Source organism: Furipterus horrens, unplaced genomic scaffold, assembly GCF_987537825.1.
Source record: "Furipterus horrens unplaced genomic scaffold, mFurHor1.1.pri manual_scaffold_3, whole genome shotgun sequence".
NCBI classification, from domain to species: Eukaryota; Metazoa; Chordata; class Mammalia; order Chiroptera; family Furipteridae; genus Furipterus; species Furipterus horrens.
In genome coordinates, this window is record NW_028327173.1 from 83,640,467 (window position 1) to 83,658,480 (window position 18,014).

Below are 18,014 nucleotides of genomic sequence, written 5' to 3' on the forward strand. Positions count from 1 at the left end.
CATTTGGATTCTAGAACCCACGTACTCAGGCCATGATGAGGGGGCTGCCTCCAGCTTGGTCACGCTGCCAAGGGCAGCCCTGTGACTGAATAAATACGGAACTCTTCATGTTTGCTTCAGCTGGTCTCTAGCTCTCTCTTCTGCACTCCTCCCATTAAATGTGGTGAGCCAATGCTGTATCTATCTAGCTATGTGTTATTTTTTAGTGTCATCAGGCAGGGTTCAGGTTAGGGTAATGTTGAAGAACTTCATACAAATTAGAACAGATTTAGAATAATCTTGGGAGAACATAAACCAGATAGTAAAGGGTCTAGAAACCATCTCAATAAGTGATTATATGAATTTGGGATTATTAGCACAGAAGAGGCAAGACAGATAAAGTAAACTATCTTCAAAGATTTAAAAGCTTTCACAGTAAAAGGTTAGAAATAAGATTGGGGGTTTATAATAAGTAAAACTTTTAGCTTAATATAATAAAGAACTTTGTAATAATTAGATCTTGTTGATAATGGGGTGGGGTACCTTGGGACCTAGGGAGGTTTCTTTTCTCGAAGAGACTAGAGGGCAAATAGGAACACTGCAATGGGTGGGCTGGTTGCCTGGATGGTCTCCAAGGCCCCTTTAATTGTACTATGACTGTTTATTCAACTTTAAGGTCCAAAGTCAGACATTAATGCTGTTTAATTCCTCATTCAATTCTCATGTTAACTACAATGTTTCATCAGCATGGGACTGCAGGGTCTGGGCTAATGCCCTACAGGCGACATCCTGTGAGATCTCTGGGTCTTTGCAGGCAGAATGCCTAAGTCTTCGCTCATGTTTCTTTCTTCCTGCAGTAGTTTTTGAGGGTCACTGGAAATTACCAGGAGAAGACAGAAAAATCATTGTTTCCTTCTGTATTAAACTTGGTCAGAACACAGAGAGAATTTTTAGAAAGTAAAAAGTAGGGTGACATCACTGGAGACCATGGCAGTTCCCCTACTAAAGCGACAAGTGGCCTGAGACCGTATTCTGTTCCCAGATCCTGCCAGGACTCCTGTAAGACAAGGTGGATGCTCAGAAAAAAATTTCTCAACCTTCATTTGTTTGGGAAGAAAGCCTCTCTTTTTCTGAAGGGCAACCTTCTCAGAGTGCTATTTGCATTAATTCTCTATGTCCTTGCTGGTCCCGCAGAACAACCCTGGGCCTGACTGAGGAGGAGAGAGAGGGAGACAGGAGGTAGGAAGAGCCTGGGGATTGCCTTGGCTCAGCTGCCAAGTCTATGCTGTCCTCCCCTCACCCCCACCTCCCATACTGCTCTCCCACCACCCCACATTGGTTCTCTAGGATTCATCCTGATGAAGAATCTGACTCAGTTTAGGCCAACAGACCTACCCATTAGTCTACAGTCAACTGAAGTATTTTACAAATACACAAAACTACCGAAGCGAGAAACTCTGTGTAACTTGTTGCTTAGTACTTTCAACTGAACCTTTCCAAATGGCATGCTTTAAGTGGAAATGTATTTAGCAATATCCTCCTAGTATACAGTCATGAGTCATTTTGTGAATTGAGTGAAACTCCTGAGAGATACAAAACCTTACTGGGTATGGTAGACAGGGGATAGGAAATTGTGTTGACTGGTAGGTCTTCAGGAAAGCAGCTGCACTAGAATAGAAAGAGTTCTAGATTTGCAGCAGGAAGACCCACGCTGGAAGGCGCCACCCCTCGGACTGCTCCCTAGGGCAGTGCTTTCAAAAGTGTCTATGAGAAGGACCAGTTTCATGGGTTGGTTGGTTGAATTACACATTTTATTTTCTATCATTCACAAATAGGTACTTTTGTAAAGTATAATAAATATTAAAAACAAAGTTCTTTTTTACTGTAAGATTCAACAGACAAAATTAGCCTGTCAAGTTGCTATAAAAGTGTGTAAAGGCTTGCTCTCAATTTCTGTACCTACCCGGTTGCTGACAGGCACCAAGCATTTGTGGACCACTCTTTGAGTAGCTGGCATAGGGGAACTCAGCCTTCCTTAGTTTCTGCACTTAAGTCTCCCAAGGTGGTGTGAGGATTAAGATGGTAACAAAGGTGTGTAATCAATTAAAAAATGCCATTCAACTTTTAAATTATTATTGTCCTCATTAACAATAAGTTGTTGAAAACGATGACAAGCAGCCAAACGCATTTTTTATTCTTCTGTGAAGGTAGCTATTAGTGTGGTGCCATCAAGCCGGACTGACTAGCAGCAGTAACTTCCCTCGGGGTCGCCAGTTTCCCAAACACGGAATGCTCAGCTGAGCGGGAGGAAGGGAGAGAGCCACTGAGGGCTGGGGAACTGCAACAGAGAGCTCCCCACAGCGTCCCCCTTGCCCCTGGCTCTCTGCCTGGTGATCGGCTGGGACCCCATAGTGCAACTTCCCATCCACAGGACCCAGTTAACAGAGGTCACTAACCTGGGACAGGAATTAAAGGTCCCAGCTTCATGCCAGATTGCCACTCTTTTCTTCTCATGCCAGGGAACTAGGTCAAGCAACATGCCTTGGAATGACAGTGGGGAATTTCAGCCAGCTCTTGGGCACAAGGGTGGTACAGTATTTGAACCCACACACACACTCACATGCACACATTCATGCACAATCACATCAGAGCTATTCAGAACCGGCATGAGAGCTCCCCCCAGGTGATGGGCAGTCAGGGTTTGTGCTGCAGGCCTGCCCTTGGGGTTTCCTTGGCAGATCTCCCAGCAATGCCACTGGGAGGAGATTCTAGTGAAAGAGGGGGCTGCCCTAGTGGTTAAATATTAGAGGCTCACACACATCTAAGCAGGCTGTAGTGCTCTGCTTCCTCCATCAGCAAGAACCAGGGCACACCTCTGCGCACTTCCCATTCCTCTGGGTTCTCCACCACCATTCTGCCAGCTCTCATCTTTTCTGATTTTACATTCAAATGGGCATTTTCATATCATCAAAGCAATATTTATAAAATAAAATATTAAGCATTACAGAAAATATGAACTAGAAAAACAAAAGATCATTCTCCCCATCTCCCTACTATTAATGATTATGTGTATATGCTTTCAAAAAATGTAAAGGCCTACAGAAATACAATATGTGCTACCATATGTTACTTTTTCTTTTTGATAAATGTGATTGTTCTATAGGTTGGCAATTGGCAACATTAGTTTTTTCTTCCATACCATTCCTTGAATTCAGATTTTTGTCTGGTTTTACTTTCAACACCCACCCCCACCCCAGTAGCATGAGCCCTTGCCCTGGTCTTCACATCCCTTTGTCATGATCAAACCCCCAGCCCGTCTTCTCCCTCCCCAGGCAAGTCCTCCTCTCCAGCCCTCAACGCCCCCCACCCCCATTACCTTTCCAGCCTCTGCATGGTCATGGCCAGCGTTTTGTTGAGCTCATCTATCATCCTACAGCCCGAGGGGTGCATGGGGAGGGAGCCGGTGGCGGAGGGGAGATGCTGGCCGAGGCTGCCATACTGCAGCTGGTGCTGGATCTGGGACGGCAGGACCGTGTGATGGTGCTGGGCCCCGCCCTGCTGGCCACTCTTCTGGGCTGCGTAGGAGGCCAGGGAGAGCTCCGGGCCCCCTACAGGCATACAGATCATGACTTTCTTTGGAGGTAGCGGAGGCGACAGTTTCACTGGCAGACAAGGCAATTTCACAGGGGCACCAGGATCTGCGGCAGAAGGAAGGCAGAGGCAGATATGAGTCTGGGGCACTGGAAGAACCCAAGAACACTGCGCGTGCCCACCTTGGGGCTGTGGCCATTGAGGGGCCCTGAGATAAAATGCACCCAGTGAAGACACCAGCGGGTGAGTGCTACTCAGCAAGCACCCATCATCTCGTTTCCTGCCTAAGTATGCTGGCCCTGAGGTCCTCAGGGATCCAAGCATTGGTGCTGCCTGCCGCCCAGCTGTCAGGCTGAGGCTCACAGCAGCAGGAAATGAGCAGACAATGCAGTGCGCTCTTCTGCTCGTGGGACCTTCGAGGAGACCTTTGCTATGATGTGCCATGGTGCCTACAGCTTGGCCATCACAGTGTGAACATATGCTTCCAAATGGGCAGGAGATTAGAAGTCAGCCCTGGGTTCAAGTCCACTAACAGCATACCCCTCCACAAGTGATTTGAACGTTGCTGACCTCCATTCCCTCCTCTGCACCCTGGGGGCATCTCCACATCAGGAGGATGCTATGTGAAGACCTGCTGTCACACAGAGGGCTCGGGTGCCCCGTATGGTGGTGAGCTGTGGGCATGGTAGCTGGACTGGCCCACCAACTCACGTGGCAGCCACAGTGGGCTGTTCAAACTGTAGCAAGGCTCCAACAGGCACGCGGGGGCCCAGTGGGACTGGCCCATAGCTGACCCGCTGTCCCATGACAGTGGTACTGAAGCCCTCAGGGTATCTTTGGGTTGATCCCGTTGTCCTCTGTGCACCCCACATTCCTGGGCGACATCTAGCACCAGTGGGAGCATGGCTGAATCCTGTGGGTTGAAGGCTCCCTGGGAGATCATGGCTAGGAAGGGCAGCAGGGGAGGGCAGACTGGCATGTATGTGTGTGTGGGGGGGGGCAAGCACGCTTGACTTCATACCTGGTGCTCATGCCGGGAGCACTGTGGGGTTCCACTCTTAGTCTCTGAGGCCTTATATTTTTCTCCAACTCGCTGTCTGCTTTGAGTGTGGCAGTTTAACTGCCACAGTCCTGCCAAAATGACATTCCTAGAGCACAAATCTGATCATGTCACTCCTCCATTTAAAATGTACTAATGACCTAGAAATAAAGCTCCACTTCCTGACGCCTCAGTCAAGGCTTCTGCGGTCTCTCTGCCATTCAGTCCATGCCTTCATGTCCTCACTTCACCTCTATGACATCTGCTCTGGTTCTTGCAGTTGGAAATAACCTCTCCCTTCTTACTTCGGGTCAGTCTCGCCTACACGTACTCCTTTTCTCCCATGAGTTTTACTTATTTGCTCACCCAAAGTGTAGTCTCCATCCTCAGCTCAGTCCTGCCAGGTGGCCTTTGTCATTCAGGTTCTCCACCAGGGCTGTTGCCATCTTCCCTGGCTCCCCACCCTCAGTGGTCACCTCTCCTATTTCACAGAGAAACCTGAGGCGAGTCCTCAAGGCGCCTCTCCCCATGGGACCGGGCCTTTCCTCAGTGACCCACAGGCATGCACCCCCAGTCCTGAATGGCTGAACTCCCCAAACTGCCTGATGTTCCCATAGCCCTGGCCTTTGCTACTTTCCCTCAAACTGGAACTCTCTCTTTTGTCTTCTTGGTCAACTCCTACTCTCTTCTCAGTATCCAGCTCAAAAATGACCCCCACTGAAAAATGTTCCTTGATCATTCCATCACTCCTCCCATTCTGCACCTGCTGGACCTACTATGGGCGTGAGGTATGGCGGTGCTAACACTGTCGGTACGTCACAGGAGCCAGCACTTACTACGTGCCGGATGTGGTTCTAGGTGCTGTTTATGTCTGACCAGTTTAGTCCTCACAGCAAGCCTGTGATGTGCACACAATCATTATCTCCCTTTTACAGACGAAGGCACCGGACTCTGAAGGTGTCTCCTCTGAAGAACAAAGACCGTGAATAATTTGTCATTATGTCCTTAGCATCTAGAATGGGTGCCCAGCTCATGTAGGCAAGACATTCAAGACATGTTTACAGAATTAGCTGAAACTATGATGCTTTTGTGAGGGATGGATTCACAGCTTCCTGAGAAGGAGATAGTCTAGGAGGTAGATATGAACATAAAACAGATCAGGGTTTTGGGATCATGCAGTTGTGGATGTATGGAACTAAACTGCTGATCTTACAGCCAAGATACAGAAAAGCCTAATGGTTCCAGGGGGCTGACAGGACGGCTTCCCTGACACCAACATGTGAACCAATCATGGCTCTCCCTCCTAGGCTCATCCTGTTCGTTACCATCCCCCACACACAGGACACAGAGGTGCTAATTCCAAAGTGCCTGAGATGCAGAAACTCACCACTTTTGTCCTGTTCCTGTTAGTAAAGGGAGCATTCCTGTGGCTCTTGGAAGCTTTAGCACAAACCTAGCAATGTGTCTGGAAGTGTTACCATGTTTCCTCATGGACACTTAGCCCACGAGTCCTTCCTTTGTGGGTCTAGGTGTCCATCTAAGGCAGGTAGGTGTTAATGTGCATGGGCAGGACAGAGCAGAGCTAGGAGGGCAGCCGGGAACCGTCTGCCCAGGAAGGCACAGCGAGTACAGAGGGTGCTGGAGATGGTTACTTTTTTGTTCTAAGCAAGACCAACTAGGGCCACGGAGACCCTTTCTTCCTCTCGTCTGCCTGCATCTTCCTTCTGGTTGAAATTTCAGTACACCTGAACATAAATTAAATAGGGCTGGACAACGAAGGAGAATCATTTAAAATGATTTTTGTCTCAGGGGGTTTGGTGAAAGCGAGGAAACTAAGAAAAGGGTTAAAATTAGATGGAAGTGTTGGCTTTCAGGAAATGAGCTCTGTAGTCCCCATCTTGCTCCAGCATTCTGGATGATCTAGGTGTGCCAGGGCTGCTCAGATCTTTAGAAAGTGGGCAGTGCTTATTTTCTTACTTTTGTGACATCTTAATACCAAGTCATTCCTTATAACAGATCTGGAGACAGCATTTGAAGCCAGCTGTACAAGACCAGTCATTCTGAATTTCTATCTATTGCTTTATTTTTCTGTCCCTTGCAGACTTCTGTGTTCTCTGCCCCCTTGATCATGACACTAACCTGGGACCTCGTCTCCTATTTTATGCGGATAAAAGGGCCCCAGCACTCTCACTCATTTCCATCCTGTACCAGCCATCTCCGTAAAGCACAGGTCATGCTTGAGGTCCCACAGTGGCTCCTTACTCCAGCCAACGCTCTGTGTCCAAGTGTAACTCTCGGCCCTTCCTGTCCAGCTCCTACAGCTCCTTGGCCTCTCTGGTCAGGCAAGGTTCCACACTGGGTTTCCCAATAACCATGCTCATTTCCTCAAGGCCTGTACTCCCCACTTTCTGAAACACTGTCCCTGCTCTTGCCTGATGATCAAAATTGCATTCACCCTCCAAAGTGCAACAGAAGACCCAATTCCCCATTACAGCCTTTCCTCCCTTGAACCACTGTGACCCTGACGGTAAGCACCCCAACTTAATTTTGCTCAATTTTGTGCTGGTTCCTGCCAGCTCCTTGTCTTCTCTGCTAGTGCCTGGATGGCTCCTCCCACATGCACGTCAGCATTCCCCACAGGGTGCCCAGCCAGAGCAATGGTGAGGCCCTGGGCTCCACTGCCCAGAGATCTGGCCGCCCCATGATTCTCAGTCCCAGGGGTACATTAGCATCATACTGATGCAGACTGCCTGCAATCCCACTCAGAGGTCCTACCTGGGCTGGGGGGTAGGTGGGGCTGATTCTGCTTCATATTTTTTAAAAGGCATGTTTGAAAACTATAACTCTTAGACTGTCACTTGTGTCCTTTTCTCTAGAAATAAATGACAACGGCACTAATGCTTAGATCAGAGTTCTAGGACCACTTGCAAGCCTAGAAGTTTCTATTCCTAGGCTTCCTCTGACCTACTGAGTCAGAATCTTTGAGCCAGGTATTTGGATTTTAAAGGCTTCCTAGGTGCTTGCCATACACCGGGAGTTGAGAACCACTGATTCAGGGTGTAAACTTCAGGGAGTATGATGCTACCCGAGTTTGGGACATTCCAGAGCTCAATGACCAGGATGCATCCGTTCCATCCAGCCCCTGGGCAAATGTGCATTTTGAGGTCATCATCATGGTCTCCCGGTCCCATTTATGTGCCCCCAACATATAAAAAGACCAATGTGCAAGAAACCAATTTACTGCAAGGTAATTAGCCTAATATCCAATCACCTAATGATTACGTTGCCTAAATCTAAAGTTTGCAATTAAAAGATCTGGTCATAAACCAATTTGTCCAGTGGCACTTTTAATTTTATATTTATAAAAATCATTTATCATTGAACATTTTGTGAATAATAAGCTTTCTGAACTCCTTGTGAGTAGCTTTTTCTATTTTATTTGCTTTAGAATACTTTTAGGACATTTTAGACAAGTTTGCTTAAAAAGCCTTTCTTCAAAATTTTGTCTGAAGCAACAAATACTTAATCAAAAGTTTAGCTTCTTTGACAGTGTTGATTCAACGTATCAGATTCCTCTTGCCTCCTCCTTGCTGATTTCTGATTTTCCCTATGTGTACTGTAGCGTTTGTTAGAGGAGTAAAGAAACATATCCCAATATTCACTTCTGTTCAGCGAGGCACTGACTTTCTGCAGCGAGAATGACCAGGCAAGGTGAACAGATGGCACTGCCCTGCATGCCACCCACTGCTTCTTTCCAAGATAACAAATTCTTAGGGTAGTAATTTCATCAACCTCCTTAGGGGGACTGGGGAGAGGCAAATCCCCAGGCCTCCCTTTCAGAGATTCAAATTCAATAGGTATGTACTGGGGCTCAGGAGTCTATTTGGTAAATAAGGTCCCAGATCCTTCTGACCTAGGTGGAGAGCACACTTTGAGAATGTGCTGTTAAGTTTTTACTGGACTAGGAAGCACAAAATCATCCCCAAAATTTGTCTTACTAAACAACAGAAGATAAACTGTAAAAATCACACATTCACTTATCTCTGTTATCGTCAGCAAATTGCTTAAACTCTTTGCTGTTCAGGTTTCCAGTCTGTGAAATAGGGATGAATATTTCATACGACTATTGTGAAAAATAAGAAAAAAATCCATAAATGGTGTAGCATATGGCATTTGGTTAATAAATGGTAACTTTAATTCCTGTTGCTCCCATGATCATTATTATTGAATTGCTTCCTCAGGGAGCCCATCTGCCCTCCCTAGGTTGGTTTAGGTGCCCACCACTGAGTTATCACCAGCCCTGAGCTTCCTTTTGTCATTGTGTCCATTCCATTTTTCTTGACTTGTTGCTGATTCCCTTCCTTCCTTCCTTTTCTTTTTTCTTTGCAGTAGGTGGATATGATGCATTAATTAAATCACTTGGGTTTTAGCTGTCTCCTCACCTGTTCACTAGCAGGGTCTGGGCCTAGTGCATAGTAGGTGCTCAGTAAACATCTGTTGTTTTTCCTTCTTACCACGTCTTTAGAGCAATGTGAAAAGGTAGAACCCAAACTAAGGCTCTGCTAAGCGAAGCGTGGTCTATGGACTGGAGGCAGCAGAGCACGTCAGACATGCAGATTCTCAGGGCCCAGCCCAGACTTCCTGAATCAGAATCCATATGTTTACAAGGCCGTAGGGAAGAGGGAAGCCAAGAAAGCAATGGAGAGTACAGTGGCTCTATGGTAAGTAAGCAGGAGAGAAAAACAGGTGGAAGTGTTTGCAGTTTGCTGTGTTTGACAAAGAACTGCAGGAAGAGAAAAAGCTGTCCGGGTTGTTTCCATGTACACGGCCTGCACCAGTACTGAGAGCTAGCGGAGAAGAATGCAGACCAGATGTGAGACTGGGAAAGATACCTAACCTTTTAGGGGACTTCGCCTTTTTTTCCTCTAAAAATCCAAGGATAAAAATGCCTCCTTTACCTTGATAGTCCCTCACTGAATAAAACTTTGCATGTCGCTGCTGCATGACATTTACAGATGGTTGAAGGACTCACTCTATTGCTTGCATTTCTAATGCTGATAGTGGCTGGTCCTGCTGGGCACAGAGCTCTCTGCTTGCTGACCTAGAAATGAGTCCTCTGCAGCCAGACTGATTAAGATGCAGTATATTCATAAAACTGTCTCTGTTGATGGAATGAACAACCAGTTCCAGAGAACAAGGAACATAAACCCAAACCATGAGTGTCACAGAGCCATAAGGAGGCTGTATTTTCAGACATGACACAGCTCTGGACAAGGAAAATGAAACCCTCAGATTACTTCTGTAGCTGGCTCTCTTGCCACAGGACTGTAAAACGAGTCTGCGTTAAATGATTACACCCCTAGCCTCTCTTCTCACTTTATTAATACCTGTTGCAGAAGCTATTTGTAAATGTTGATGTATCAGAAGTAGTTGTTAATGATAGTAGCACGTAGTGTCTTAATGAACAAAGATGTTGTAAGAATTTCTCAGTCATTTGCTGTTAGCATAGTTAGCTAGATATCAATAAAAGAATGGAGAAAAGGAAATCAGACATTATTAGGGATAATCAACTAGGGGGCACAGGCTTGCTTCCCTAGGGAGTTAGTTTCACACACACCCTCTGGGAACCACAGGTCCTTCCCTGCAGATCACTGGGGGAAGGGCTAGAACAATAGAGGAGGAGGTGGGCACATGCGCAGTTGGAGCCAGGAATGGCGACCACAGAGACCTGTCCCTCTAGCTTGGAAAAAGGATAGGATTGGATAAGAGACACATTCCTAGAAGATCCAGGGAATGGACTGGTTAGGAGGGAGACCCTGGGAAGTTGATTGATTATTTTGAAAAAGTGTTTGGTCCTTCCCAAGCCAGAGATAATATAATCCTAGCTAACAAAGAGCTCCCTCTCTCTCTTTTTCTAACATGCCATCACCCATTCGTTTGTACATTTTCTTCCCTTTGCAACCATGTGGCCTTAGCAGCTGCATGGCCAGCAGGCGCATGGACTGCAAACACAGGCTCCAAGTGGGAGCCTGGGAACAGCAGCACAGCACCAGATTGCAGCTGGGGAAAGCGCTAAGCAACCTGGACAGGGACTGAGACTGCTGATGCTGAAATGATGGCACAGAATCTTTGGACGCTGGTCTTTGTTTTCCGTTCTCGATGAAGATGAGGTTGGACTTTTCCCATGGTGGGATGGATGGAGATGAGGCACTGAGCACCCAGGGGTAGCCTTCTAATCTTACCACGCCCCAACTCCCCCACCCATGGGTCTCTTGAAATGCTTTTGTTGGGAATACATGAAAGAACTGTTTCCACAGGTCAGAAATTTGGGTATCCTTTCATAGCTGCAGATATTCCACCCAAAGTCATACAGGCCTAAGAACTTAAATGAGGGTCCAGTATCCCCGAACTACTGAGTCAGACTCTCCAAGCTACAAGAACGATGCTCAGAAGAGCTCCATCAATTTCTTCAGGCCATCCTAGGGATTCTGCAGCAGTCTGGTGTTTTTCCCTTGGTAAGATGCCTGGGAAGGCAACCTATGTTGCCTGAGCCCTTGTGGTGAGAGGGACAATGTTGATAATAGCTGTTGAACCTGAGCACCCTGTGAGGCAGGCATATAGGAGGGTAAGAAGGTCCAGAGATGGACAGATAAAAGGTGCAAGATCTGACAGTGCCTAACGGGGAGGACTGTAGTTTGTGAAAATCCAGGCAAAAGTGAGACGAAATAGAGTGATGACCACAAATCATGAAGGTAAGAATAAACGTGTTCATCTGATCTCAGAACAACAGAACCTGAGGAATATATCTATGAAGGTTGAAAGCAGCAAATTTAGATCATATAAAATAAAATATTATACAAAACTGATGCAACTGTTAAGAGGTAGCACACTTATGGTGAAGATACAGAGAAGTTCAAGTTAGACCCATAAATATTATAAAGAAATCATAAGGATGGCTGTAGTTCATCTCTATCCTTGCATCTACCTGATACACAATTATTTATTCACTGTTGGAGGACATACTCAGATTGTTTGCATTTATAGTGATGGTGGTTGCTGGTCTAACCATCTGCCATTGGTATCTATGAGGTGATTCCATTGCCCCCTGAAATTCCTGGTGTGCTCCTTGACACCTAAGGCTGAACCACAACTTGGACCGATGGATGGTTGCCATGTTCTACCTGCTAGCTACTTGTACAAGGGGTTGCTTTTCCATCCAGGTAATCATGTTACCTTCAAGCACTGCACAAAGCAAGAGATCAGATTTTAGTTATGGCAGAAGTTAGAGCTGGAGAACAAGTATCCAGCTATGAACTTGTGGGCAAATGATCATCCAACTCCTCCTTCAATGTGAGCTTCTCTCGCTCACAAGACCCCCTGTTCTGCTGCTGTATGGTGGCGAGAACACAGCAGGGAACAAGGCAGACCAAATCCCTTCCCTCAGGAAACTTACTCCTGGGACATTTAAACAACATCCAAGAAGAACTAAGGGCAGCAGCTTGGTGCCCTTTGCAATGTCAGGTTGATGCTGGACACCCCACAGTTCCATTCATTCATCCAGTTGTAAGTCTATTAAACAGCAGTGTTATCTATCTTATTCATGGCAATATCAGGAAGATGCCCTGGCTGGTTTAGCTCAGTGGATTGAGCGTCGGCCTGCGAGCTAAGTGTCGCTGGTTCGATCTTCCAGTCAGGGTACATCAGAGAAGGAAAACTCTGACTCCAAAAAACCTCCGCTGCCTTGCGGCATACCTCTTCAGGGGAAAGGCTAAGGGAGTAAACCCCGACAGAAAATCCGGAGCCGGAGTCCCTAAGGCGGTTTGACGTTGTAGTCAACACCGGCAACTCCTGCGGCGCACCTGAAGCCAAGCTGTATCGACTCCGTCTTTCCCTTGGACCCTTCAGCTGCGAAGAGAGGGGGGGTCTGCTGCATGGGCAACAGCAGACCCTCCATATTACCCTGCCCAGGCTCTGTAGCTTCAGCGTCATCACAAGATGTCGATTCAACACGGGAGGAGACAGATACCATGTCACTCCCGAGTCGGACTGCACAGCCATTCTCGGCGGTGCAGATAGACTCTTAAGAAGCTACACCATCGTCTCTCGAGACGGACGGCTGCCGACGATCAGGAAGAAAAGTTTGTGTGAAATCAAGTAATCATTGCTAAGTCTGCAAAAGATGTCCACTTCTTTCTCCAAAGTTAAATCCCTCATCATGGCTTTCAAAGCTCTTCGCAGTTCTGTTTCAGCCCAATTCTGACTGACCTGTCATTACTTCCTGACAAGAATCCCATGCCCCTGCTATGCTGGTATTTGCTATTTCTTAAACATACTGTGCCACATACTCATGTGCCTCCTTGTGCCCTCCTTCTTATTTTACAGCTACCTCCCCTCTGTGATCCCTACCCATCAATTTTTATTCATCTTTAAGGCCTGTCCCAAATATATCCTTCTTTGTGATATTTTTTTCTGATTCTTTCAAAAGAATTTGACCTCTTACCATTTGAATTTCTTTAGAGCCATGTTTATATATCTTCATATTAACAGTTTTCTGCAGTTTGCAATTGCCTACAACCCCTATAGGTAATGAAGGAATACTTTTGTAAATCACATAAGGGCTGGCAGAGCACTTTGCACATAGTAGGTCTTCAATGTATAACTTCTGTTCAGATTTACAAGGGAAGGAAATGCTATCATGTACTACAATATGGATAAACCTTAAGGACATTATGCTAAATAAAATAAGCCAGTCACAAAAAAACAAATACTATGTGATTCCACTTATATGAGGTACCTAGAGTATTCAAATTCATAGAAACAAGAATTAAAATGGTGGTTACGGCCCTGACTGGTGTGGCTCAGTGTGCTGGGTGGTGTTCTGCAAACCAAAGGATTCGATTCCCAGTCAAGGCACATGCCTGGGTTGTGGGCCAGGTCCCCGACTGGGGACGTGTGAGAGGCAACCAATTGATATTTTTCTAGCACATCAATGTTCCTCTTCCTCTCTTTCTCCCTCCCTTCCCCTCTCTCTAAAACATAAAGTCTTTTTAAAAATGGTTACCAAGAATTAAAGAGAGAAGAAAGAAAAAGAGGAGTGTTAATAGGTACAGTTTTAATTTTGCATGATGAAAACATTTTGGAAATCTGTTGCACAACAATGTGTATATCCTTAACATTATTGAACTGTACTTAAAAATGGTTAAAATGGTAGATTTTATATCATGTGTCTTCACCACAGTAAAAAAAAAAAAAAAAAGAGTGCCAAGTAAATTAAATCTCCAACCTAACAGTGCTACAAAAAAAGAAAGGTATTTTGCTGCAACCTTCACCCTGATCATAGAGGTAAAGAGCTAAAAGTACCCTTTTAAAACTGTTTCAGTTAGTAGTCTGTACATGCACTGAAAAAAAATATTTTCTGCATATTGACAAGAGAAAGTCAAGACTGGAAAAGTACAGAGAAATGTATATAAAGAGTAAATTTAGGTAAGTTTCCCATTCTTTCAAGGTATTAATTATCAAGAGACTGTGAACCTATAAACTCTTCATGAGGATTCTGGGTTACAATTCATTAACATTTAAAGACAGGGACGAGGTCCAAGGTCACAGCGGTCTAACCATCAGATATCTTGCACGGTCAGAGTAGAATACTGGTAGGAAAGGCAAGGATAGAGGCAAAAGTAGTTAAATAATTTTGTAGGACTGAAGAGAGAGGAGACCAAAGAGGAGAACAAGGATGATGGGTGGGAGAGTGGGAAGCAATGGGGACAGAAAGACTCAGAGAGCAATGCAGAAACAAAGTGAAATTACATTTCAGAATGTAATTGTAGAACAGTCCATTTAGACAGTGTCCACAAAAGCTACCAAGACAGCTGGAAATAGGAATACTGGTTTTGGCTTGACACGCATTGGATAGAGCATTCACATTAGACATGCGTCGGGGGTTGAAAAATACCACACGGCATGGATGATATTTGTCAGGTTAATCTGCAGTTTCAAATAGTTTGTAATGTTGAAACTAGCAGTCAACCAAGTTCTGGTAATAGAGTAAGTTTACTTTAATTTCAGGTTCTAAAGATAGTGCAAATAAACTCTTGGCATGTTTACATTAACGGGAGGAGTTGTTTTTAAGGATCAGCAAGAGTTTCCTTTTTTTGTTGAATTGTGGCCAGATGCTTCCAATGTTATGTGTCTCATTTTATGTATGTATATATGTATGTATGTATTTATGATTTTAGAGAGAGGGAAAGGGAGGGTGAAGAGGAGGAAGACAAACATCAATGTGAGAGGGAAACATCGATAGGCTGTATTCTGCACACGACCTGAGCAAGGACTGAACCCACAACCTAGGCATGTGCCCTGACTGGGAATGAAACCTGTGACCTTTTGGTTCGCGGGGGATGCTCCAACAGACTGAGCGACACTGGCCAGGGCTATTTGCTCCAATCCTTGATTTCATAGACTGTCTGCTTCTAGCATGTTCTTTGAAACCCAACCCAACTGGGCTCAGGTCCTCCTCTTTATAATCAAGTGCCTTCAGAACAGATCTTTGTTTTTGAAAGACTAGACAATTCTTTTTTGTCTTAAACAGATTAAAACACACAAAGCAAAAAACAAAACAAAGAAAGCAAATGAGGTTTTTTTAACTTTAAAAATAGGTATTTTGATGGGCATGGTATAATCTAATGGTTATAAGTGAGGGCTCTGGAATCCAACAAAATGGATCTAGTCCACCTCTGACACTTGCTAGCTATTAACCATGATCAAGTCATTTAACTTCTCTAAATTCCATTTCTCTCCATGGGGAAAGGACAGAATAATGATAACAGTATCTATATCACAGGACTAAGTGGAAATGTCAAGTTCTCAAAATCTGGGAGCTGCCATTATTACTACCCGAGTGTGAACATCAGACTGTGAAGTCCATCTATCATATAGGTTGATTATCCTTTATTCAAGTGGCTCTTGTGGGGCAGGCACCTAACCACAGGTATTGGGTTGGCCAAAAAGTGTGTTCAACTTTTTTCCATACAATTCCTCTAGTAGTGCTTAGCTGTCTTTAACTTCATTCAAAACAATTTTGTTACTTTGTATTGTGACAACTATCATATCAGTGTGCATTTAAAAAAAATCAAAATTGGTGAATTTTGTGCAGCCATTTTAATATTGAAGATAGAAGAAGATACACAACATTTTTGCCATATTGTGCTTTATTATTTCAAGAAAAATAAAAACGCAACTGAAACATAAAAAAATGATTTGTTCAGTGTATGGAGAAGGTACTGTGACTGACTGGATGTGTCAAAGGTAGTTTGCAAAGTTTCTTGGTATTATTGACAATTTGGCCAAATAATTCTTTGCTTTGGGGCTTTCTTATGCACTGGAAGATGTTTAGCAGCACCCCTGGCCTCTACCCACTAGAAGCCAATAGCGGGAGATAGCCGACATACTCAGGATACTCAAATCAAGAAAGTTACTGGTGAAAATAAAAAATGTGTCTTTTATTTTATGGAAAAAACTGAATGGACTTTTTGGCCCAATACCCTATGCAGAAGGCATGGATTACTCATACACAGTCTAACTTTTGACTTCTGGAGACAGGATGTCAGGAGAGGTCACTGATAAAAGCTTAGGAAGAAAGTAGACAGTGTTTGTTTGCTGTTTCTGCCTCAATCACCCTTTTCCTTTAGGGTTGGCCATTATTCCAAAAAGCATGCATTTTGAGAATCATTCATCTCAGATCATGTTCATTATGCAACCAGCCCTGCTGGGCACTATAATTCCAGAATGGAAGGGAATGTAATGACCAACAACTCCTGAGCTTTATTATGTGTTACTGTGCATGTCGGTGTTTGACAAGACGAGATGGAAAAGGATGAGAGCATGAGAAAAAAAGTAGTTTGGGAGAGCAAGAGGGCTTCTCTCTACCTGGCTCAAGGACAGAGAAAATTTGTAAGACAAACAGTCCCTAGGTTAATTATGGTTTTCCTGGTAAAAGTGGAGGCAAATACCAAAGTAGAGATATCTCTGCATCTTTTCCCCTGATCGTGTACCTGGAAGTAGCCCCAGTTCGGGCCACACTCCCTCCAGCGTTTCACCAGACCAGCAACCACCGTCACACTCTCTTAGTCATACGTGGTGTCTTTCAAACTGTCCTGTGTTTCCTTTCAAAACTGTCCACAGAACAACAGACAATGAGAACATGCTGAAACTCCTAAATCTCAACCTGGAGTTCTAGAAATCTTAGCTTATTAATTCCTTCTGACATGGCCCAGATGTCTCTAGAGTAATTAGTAACAGAACAGGGTTAATATAGCTGCCTCATGGTGATGCAGATTCATTATGACTGATTACTCACTTACAAAAATCCAGCAAGTCTAATTGAGTTTAAATCCAAAAGGATAGCACCACAATCATAGCCCACAGGCTTCTGCACCTGTTTTGTCTTCATCATATTTACGAGGCTACCAGGTACAATATGGTAAGGATGACTGGCTTTTATGTACTTTTATCCATTTGACATAGAGGTGAGGTTTACAGATAATAGATAAAGTCCCACTCTTCTTGGGAAGGGATGAGGGAAGCCAGAGAGATTGGGCTAATTTACACATCTTCAGTCCCTCGAATATCAAGAGTCCTAAGGCTACCAGCCTACTCAAATTCAAGGCTCAGAGCTGGAGCTATGAATGAATGGAGTGTGCCTTCATTAATTAGATAACTAGATAAAGTAAAGGCTGTTGTTGGCTAAGAAATTTTGTTAATTCTTCTTTTAAAATATCTTGTGTTCTGTTCCCTCTCTTTCTACTGCTCCCACCCAGATGCTTGTTAGCTCGTATTTCAGCAACTGGAGCGGCCTCTTACAAGGGCTCAAACTGCTCCGTTTCGTTCAGCTAGTGACTCGGGAAGATGAGGCACAGGCTGGCTCGGCGTCTTCTTTGTTAGGCCTCCAACCTTTTCTTTCTGTTCAGGCTACATAATGACCCAGGAAAAAATTTAAAAGGTAATTTTCATTGTATTTACTCCCCTGCTCAAAAACCTCTAAAGTCTTTCCATTGCTATGGGAATATAATCTAAATCCTTGTATGCTAGACCCAGTGAACCCGCTCTAAATGCATCCCAAGATGGGTCTTCCCTGGCTCAGCCACCTCGTCTCTGACTCGAATGCTGCCACCTCTGAGTCTTTATCCAGGGCCTTCTTTCCTGGAATATTCTTCCCTCACTCTATATAAATGCTCTTCTATATAAATGCTCTTCATGCTTCTAGGGTCAGCTCAAGCTGAGCATTTCCCAGTAACCTTTTCTTTTTCTTTTTAACATTTTATTTATTTTTAGAAAGAGCGAAAGGGAGAGAAAAAGAGAAACATCAATGTGTGGCTGCCTCTTGCACGCCTCCAACTGGGGACCTGGC

The 18,014-nt window shown here is 44.7% G+C and overlaps 1 protein-coding gene across 5 annotated transcripts in view; it reads right to left on the minus strand.

The window, feature by feature from the left end:
• The window catches only part of PHACTR1 (phosphatase and actin regulator 1), a 551,412-nt gene that overhangs the window by 67,251 nt on the left and 466,147 nt on the right, over positions 1-18,014 (minus strand). For all 5 annotated transcript variants that reach the window (XM_090269807.1, XM_090269809.1, XM_090269811.1 and 2 more), the window contains one exon: positions 3,356-3,677. In XM_090269807.1, the coding sequence (XP_090125933.1) occupies positions 3,356-3,677 (322 nt within the window). The remainder of the gene's footprint in view (positions 1-3,355; positions 3,678-18,014) is intronic.